Raw genomic sequence first — 7,987 nt, 5'->3', positions numbered from 1 at the left:
TTGTGGATTTTTTTTTTTTTTTAAGAGATGGGGATTTGAGGCTGGGCGCAGTGGCTCGCACCTGTAATCCCAGCACTTTGGGAGGCCGAGGTGGGCGGATCACGAGGTCAGGAGATCGAGACCATCCTGGCTAACACGGTGAAACCCCGTCTCTACTAAAAATACAAAAAATTAGCCAGGCGTAGTGGCGGGAGCCTGTAGTCCTAGCTACTCAGGAGGCTGAGGCAGGAGAATGGCGTGAACCCAGGAGGCGGAGCTTGCAGTGAGCCGAGATCGCGCCACTGCACTCCAGCCTGGGCGACAGAGCAAGACTCTCTCTCAAAAACAAAACAAAACAAAACAAAACAAAAAACAGAAGGAGATTTGCTTTAAAGAGATGGTGTAGTGGCATGTGCCTGTAGTCCCAGCTACTTGGGGGGCTGAAGCAGGAAGATTGCTGGAGCCTGGGAGGGTGAGGCTGCAGTGAGCCATAATCACACCACTGCACTTCAAGCTGGGTGACAGAGCAGGACCCTAAAAAAAAAAAGAAAGAAAGAAAAGAAAAAGAAAGAAAGAAAGAAAGAAAGAAAGAAAGAAAGAGAAAGAAAGAAAGAAAGAAGAAAGAAAGAAAAAAAGAAAAGCAAGCAAGCCCATGGGGAAGGAGCCGGGGCCAGTTGGGCAGGGGTTTCTCCTCTTCTAAAGACAGAGGAGCAATAGCATCATGTTGAAGACAATGGCCTGCATTAGTCTGTTTTCTGCTGTGTAACAGCATATCACAAACTGAATAATTTTAAGGAACAGAAAAGTATTTGGCTCATGGTTCCAGAGGCTGCGAAGTCCAAGAGCATGGCACAGGCACCTGGTAAGGGCCTTCTTGCTGCATTTATACCATGGTGGAAGGGCAAGTCAAGTACACAAGACAGAGAGATACTGGGGGCCAAACTTATCCTTTTATCAGGAGCCCACTCTTGTGAAAACAAACCCATTCCAGTGATATTGGCATTAATCCATTCAAGAGGGTGGAACCTAATCACCTCTTAGAGGCCCCACCACTTAATACTGTTACAAGTTTCCAGCATGTGAACTTTTAGGGGACACCTTCAAGCTATAGCATGGCCCTCTGGCCCCATTCCAGCAGTATTAGGGGAGGAGAGAATGATGGATCATTCCCAGAGATACAAACACCAAGTCTACTCTTACCCTATTGGCCACTCCCAGCTGCAAGGGAGGCTGAAAAAGGTGGTCTTTATCTGGGCAGGCCTCACATCCAGTAGAAATCGGGGACTCAATGATTGAGAAAGGGGGTGCATGGGCATTTGGGGTCAACCTGAAGTCTCTACCTACCATATATGGTATCTGCAGTCCAAGCTCATCTGCAATTACCCACACGTCTTCTGATTTCCTCACTCATGATTCCTTCTCAGGGTTCAACATCTGTTTATTGAAGTGTCAATTTGAGTGGGCCGCAGAGTGAGGTCAGTTTCTGCCAAGGGCTCTCATGGCAGTTTGAGAAAAAGTCTTTATTTTGCCCTTCCTCATGAACAATAGTGTCACTATTTAGAGGATTCTAGGTAGGTAGTTATTTTCTCTCTGGCTTCCTTTTCTGCTATGGACAGCCTTGCTCTATTCTATTGCCTTTTTTTTTTTTTTTTTTTTTTTGAGACAGAGTCTCACTCTGTCACCCAGGCTGGAGTGCAGTGGCACCATCTTGGCTCACTGCAAGCTCCACCTCCTGGGTTCACGCCATTCTCCTGCCTCAGCCTCCTGAGTAGCTGGGACTACAGGCGCCCACCATCATGCCCAGCTAATTTTTTGTATTTTTAGTAGAGACGGGGTTTCACCGTGTTAGCCAGGATGGTCTCGATCTCCTGACCTCGTGATCCACCCACCTCGGCCTCCTAAAGTGCTGGGATTACAGGCGTGAGCCACTGCACCCGGCTCCATTGCCATTCTTTTGTAGGTGACGCATTCTTTTCCACTGGTTGTTCTCTCTGTGTTTTAACCTCTTTCCACCTCCCCACTGCTAACCTTTCCAGGGCCCCACTGTTTCTGAAGAGCCTTGGATTGGTGGTGTCTCCCAAGGGTGAAACCATCTCCTTCCCTTCTGCATTCTTCCAGACAACTAGCCATCAGAATGAGGGTGAGCCAGCAGCTTTTAAAAATTATCATTATTGGGCCAGGTGTAGCAGCTCACATCTGTAATCCCAGCACTTTGGGAAGCCAAAGCAGGAGGATCACTTGAGCCCAGGAGTTAGAGACTAGCCTGGGCAACATAGTGAGACCCTGTCTCTCAAAAAAAAAAAAAAATTAATCAGGCATAGTGGTGAATGCCTGTAGTCCCAGCTACTCAGGAGGCTGAGGTTGGAAGATTGCTTGAGCCTGGGAAGTTGAGACTGTAGTGAGCCATGATTGTGCCAGTGCACTTCAGCCTGGGTGACAGAGTGAGACCCTGTCCCTAAAAATAAAATAAATTTTAAAAATCTTACTATGGATGTAAAATTCACATAACATAAAATTTGCCATTTTGACCATTTTAAAGTGTATAATTTAATGACTTCCAGGATATTTACAATGTTGTGCAATCATCACCTCTGCCTAATTCCAGCACATTTTCTTCACCCTAAACAGAAACCCAGTACCCATTAACACTCACTCCCATTTGCCTTCTCCCCAGCCCCTGGCAACCTCCCAGGCTCAAGCAATCTTCCCACCTCAGACTCCTGAGTAGCTGGGACCACAGGCATGGACCATCATGCCTGGCTAATTTTTTTTTTTTTTTTTTTGATAAACAGCATCTCACTCTGTTGCCCAGGCTGGTCTCTAACTCCTGGGCTCAACTGATCCTCCTGCCTTGGCCTCCCAAAATGCTGAGATTACAGATGTGAGCCACCATTAATCCACCTTCTGCCTCTATGGATTTTCTCTTGTGGACATTTCCTATAAATGGGATTATACAAGATGTGGTCTTTTGTTTCTGGCTTCCTTCATGTAGCTCCTAATATCTTCAAGATTCATCCATGTTGTAACATGTATCAGTACTTCATTCCTTTTTATGACTAATACTCTGTTGTATAAGGATATACCACGTTTTGTTTATCCATTCATTGGCTGATAGACATTTGTTTTTTCCTGCCTTTTGACTATTATGAATAATGCTGCTATGAACAGTTCTTATTCTTACAAGTTTTTATTTGAGCACCTGTTTTCGGTTGTTTTGGGTGTATACCTAGGAATGGAATTGCTGGGTCATATGGTAATTCCATGTTTAACTTTTTCAGAAACTGTCAAGCTGTTTTCCACAGTGACTGTACCATTTTACATTTCCACCAGCAATACATGAGAGCTCTAATTATTTCGCATCCTTGCCAACATTTATTTTCCTTTTTGCAAAAATTACAGCCATCCTTCTGGGTGTTAAGTGGAATCTCACTGTGGCTTTGATTTTGTACATCATTGATGACTCATGGTGTTGAGCATCTTTTCATGTGTTTTTTTTGCTGTTGAGTTGTATAAATTCTTTATATATTATGGATACTATGCCATTATCAAATATATGATTTGTTGATGTTTTCTCCTATTCTTTGGATTGTCTTTTCACTTCCTTGATATGATGCACAAAAGTTTTTAACTTTGATGAAGTCAAATGTATCCATTTTTTCTTTTGTTGCTTAAACTTTTACTTTACTACCAAATAATCCATTGTCAAATCCAAGGTCTTGTAGATTTTCCTCCATGTTTTCTTCCAAGAGTTTTATGGCTTCCACTCTTTTTTTTTTTTTTTTTTTTTTTTGAGACAGAGTCTCGCTCTGTCACCCAGGCTGGAGTGCAGTGGCGCAATCTGGGCTCACCACGACCTCCACCTCCCAGGTTCAAGCGATTCTCCTACCTCAGCCTCCCAAGTAGCTGAGATTCCAGGCATGCGCCACCACACCTGGCTAACTTTTTTATTTTTAGTAGAGATGGGGTTTCACCATATTGGCCAAGCTGGTCTTGAACTCCTGACCTCATGATCCACCTGCCTTGGCCTCCCAAAGTGCTAGGATTACAGGTGTGAGCCACCACGCCCAGCCTGGCTTTCACTCTTTTATTTTTATTTTTATTTTTTTGAGATGGAGTCTCGCTCTGTTGGCCAGGCTGGAGTGCAGTGGCATGATCTCAGCTCACTGCAAGCTCCGCTTCCCAGGTTCACACCATTCTCCTGCCTCAGCCTCCCAAGTAACTGGGACTACAGGTGCCCATCACTATGCCAGGCTAATTTTTTTTGTTGTTGTTGTATTTTTAGTAGAGACGGGGTTTCACTGTGTTAGCCAGGATGGTCTCAATCTCCTGACCTCGTGATCCGCCCACCTCGGCCTCCCAAAGTGCTGGGATTACAGGCATAAGCCACCGCGCCCAGCTGGCTTTCACTCTTATATGTAGGTCTTTGATCCATTTTGAGTTAATTTTTATATATGGTGTGAGATAAGGGTCCACATTCATTCTTTTTTAAAAAACTTTTTTTGATAGAGATGGGGGTCTTACCATGTTGCCCAGGTTGTTCTCAAATTCCTGGACTCAAGCAATCCTTCCATCACAGCCTCCCAAAGTGCCGAGCTTACAGGCATGAGCCACCTCACCTGGCCCAACCTCATTCTTTTTTTTTGAGACAGGGTCTCACTCTGTCATCCAGACTGGAGTGCAGTGGCACGATCTCGGCTCACCACAACCTCTGTGTCTCAGGCTCTAAGCAATTATCCTGTGTCAGCCTCCCAAGTAGCTGGGATTACAGGCACACACCACCATGCCCAGCTAATTTCTGTATTTTTAGTAGAGACGGGGTTTCACCATGTTGGCCGAGCTGGTCTTGAACTCCAGACCTCAAATGATCCACCTGCCTCAGCCTCCCAAAGTGCTGGGATTACAGGCGTGCGCCACTGCACCCAGCTTCAACTTCATTCTTTTGCATGTGAATATACAGTTATCATAGCACCATTTGTTGAAAAGACTATTTTTTCCCCATTAGATAGTCTTGGTGCCCTTGTCAAAAATCAATTGACCACAGATATATGGTTTATTTCTGGACTGTCGATTCTGTTCCATTGATCTATATGTCTATGCTTGTGCCAGTACCACATTGTATTAGTCTATTCTCATGCTGGTAATAAAGACATACCTGAGACTGGGTAATTTATAAAGGAAAGAGGTTCAATGCACTCACAGTTCCACATGGCTGGGGAGGCCTCACAATCATGGCGAAAGGCAAAGGAAGAGCAACAGCACATCTTACGTGGCAGCAGGCAAGACAGCGTGTGCAGGGACTCCCTCTCTCCTTTTCTTCCTTCCTTCCATCTCTCTCTGTCACTCAGGCTGGAGCACAATGCTGCAATCAAGGCTCACTGCATCCTTGAACTCCTGGGCTCACGTGATCCTCCCACCTCAGTCTCCCAAGTAGTTGGGACTACGGACATGTCCTACTATGACCAGTTAATTTTTAAACTTTTTTTGTAGAGACAGAGTCTAATTTATAGCCCAGCCTGGTCATGAACTCCTAGCCTTAGCACTTCTCCTGCCTCAACTTCCCAAAGTGCTGGGATTACATGTATGAGCCACTGTGCTCAGCCTAGGACTGGTTTCTTATGAGACCTATCTCCTTGGCTTGTAGACAGCCATCTTCTCCCTACGTCTTCACCTCTGTACTGTCTGTGTCTAGATATTTTTCTTCTTATGAGGACACACGTCATATTAGATTAGGGCCCACCTTAATGATCTTATTTTAACTTAATGACTTCTTTAGAGACACTATCTCCAAATACAGTCACATTCTGAGGTACTGAGGGTTAAGACTTCAACATATAAATTTTGGGGGCTGGCCAGGTGCTTTGGCTTATGCCTGTAATCCCAGCACTCTGGGAGGCTGAGGCAGGTGGATCACTTGAGGTCAGGAGTTCAAGACCAGCCTGGCCAACATGGTGAAACCCCGTCTCTACTAAAAATACAAAAATTAATCAGTTGTGTTGACTCATGCGTATAGTCCCAGATACTCAGGGGGCTGAGACAGAAGAATTGTTGGGACCCAAGAGGCGGAGGTTGCAGTGAGACGAGATGTGCCACTGTACTCCAGCCTGGGTGACAAAGCAAGCATCTCAAAAAAACAAAAACAAAAACAAAACAAAACAAAACAACAACAACAAGAAGCAAGTGGGGTGTTGGCTACACGCAGTGGCTCATGCTTGTAATCCCAGTACTTTCAGAGGCCAAGACAGGTGGATTGCTTGAGCCTAGGAGTTGGTGGAGACCATTCTGGGCAACATGTCAAAACCCATCTCTACAAAAAGTACACACACAAAAATTAGCCAGGCATGGTGGTGTGCACCTGTAGTCCCAGCTACTTGGGAGATTGAGGTGGGAGGATCACTTGAGCCTAGAAGGCAGAGGTTTCAGTGAGCCAAGATCCCTCCAGCCTGGGCAACAAAGACTCTACCTGGAAAAAAAAAAAAAAAAAGTGAAGAAAGAAAAAGAAGAGAAAATGGAGTGTTAAAGTCTCCAACTATTATTGTTGGACTAATGTTTCTCACTTCAATTCTGTTAGTTTTTGCTCATATGTGTTGGAGCTTTGCTGTTATGTGCATGGATGTTTATAATTATTATATATTTTTAATTTATTGAGTATTTTAGTATTATGTAATGTCTTTCTTTGTTTCTTATAAAAATTTTTGTCTTAAAGTCTATTTTGTCTGATATGAGTACAGCCAGGTCAGCTCTCTTTTAGTTACTGTTTACATAAAATATCTTTTTTTGTACTTTTACTTTTAACCTATTTTATTTTTTGACCGTAAAGTGAATATCTTATATATAGACAGCATATAGTTAGGTCCTGGTTTTAAAAAAAAATCCATTCTGTCAGTCTCTGCCTTTTACTTGGAGAATTTAATTCATTTAAATTTAATATAATTATTTATGCAGAAGTATTTACTTCTGTTATTTTTCTATTTGTTTTCTAAATATCCCTTTTTTTAACAATCAAAATTGATTTATTTAAGGGTTTCACAATAGCTATGTCCAGGCATTTAGGCTTATGGGAAGTAAAATTAAAAGAAGATACTTTTTTCCCAAGGAGAATTTCTTTAAAACCAAGCACATTGCTAAATAGCAACATTATACTTGGTAAACAATAATTGGCAACAAAATAAGTTTAATATTCTACCCAAACCAGTCCCAGATACTGTTTAATACCCAAGGTACAAACTAATTTTGTTGTTAGAAGCCTAGACCAATTTTATCAAACAAGTCCTTGGTTAGATATCCGATTTCATTTAACGTTTTGAAAGTTCATTTGACAGTCAGTCAAGTCCCTCATACAGACCAGTTCCTTGTGTTGCACAAGTGGCTTGAACATACCATGTTCTGTTATGAAGAGACTGAAGACCTAGTTTATCTGTCATTTCACTGACGGCCATATCATGTGGCAAATCCTGTTTGTTTGCAAAAAGCAGCAGCACTGCATCTCTCAAGTCATCTACCAGAAGCATTTTCTGCAGCTCATCTGCTACTTCCTGAATTCTTCCACGATCATTGCTATCTACCACAAAAATAAGACCCTGGGTATTCTGGAAGTAATGCTTCCAGAGAGGCCTAATTCCGTCTTGACCACCAACATCCCATACTGTGAAACAAGTGTTCTTATATTCTGCTGTTTCCACGTTAAAACCAGTGGTAGGAATGGTGGTGACTACCTCCCCTAACTTCAGTTTATACAGAATGGTCATCTTGCCAGCAGCATCCAATCCAAACAGCAAAATGTGCATTTACTTCTTGCCAAAAAGCAGGAGAAGACGGAGGAGATGGTGAGGCCCATGGTGGTAGTGCCACTTGCAATGAGCAGAAGCAGAAGCGGTTTGGGGCAGCCCCCTGCTTTCTCCTTATGTGCTCCCAGGCAAACTGAACAAGAGAGAAGAGAAAGAGCAGAGGAAGAAAGAGGGAGGTAGGAACATCTCACTGGCCACTGTGCCAATGAAGCTCCAGGACACGA

At 43.4% G+C, this 7,987-nt stretch overlaps 1 protein-coding gene across 1 annotated transcript; it reads right to left on the bottom strand.

The window, feature by feature from the left end:
* Window positions 1-7,034: 7,034 nt before the first annotated feature.
* LOC100431531 (ADP-ribosylation factor 4-like) lies at window positions 7,035-7,778 on the bottom strand. Its single transcript, XM_054519612.2, has one exon. The coding sequence runs from the start codon at window positions 7,761-7,763 to the stop codon at window positions 7,299-7,301; it is 465 nt and encodes a 154-aa protein (XP_054375587.1). The 5' UTR covers window positions 7,764-7,778; the 3' UTR covers window positions 7,035-7,298.
* Between the last annotated feature and the right edge of the window lie 209 nt (window positions 7,779-7,987).

Source organism: Pongo abelii, chromosome 13 (assembly GCF_028885655.2).
Source record: "Pongo abelii isolate AG06213 chromosome 13, NHGRI_mPonAbe1-v2.0_pri, whole genome shotgun sequence".
Taxonomy (NCBI): Eukaryota; Metazoa; Chordata; class Mammalia; order Primates; family Hominidae; genus Pongo; species Pongo abelii.
This window is presented reverse-complemented; position numbering and strand designations above follow the sequence as displayed.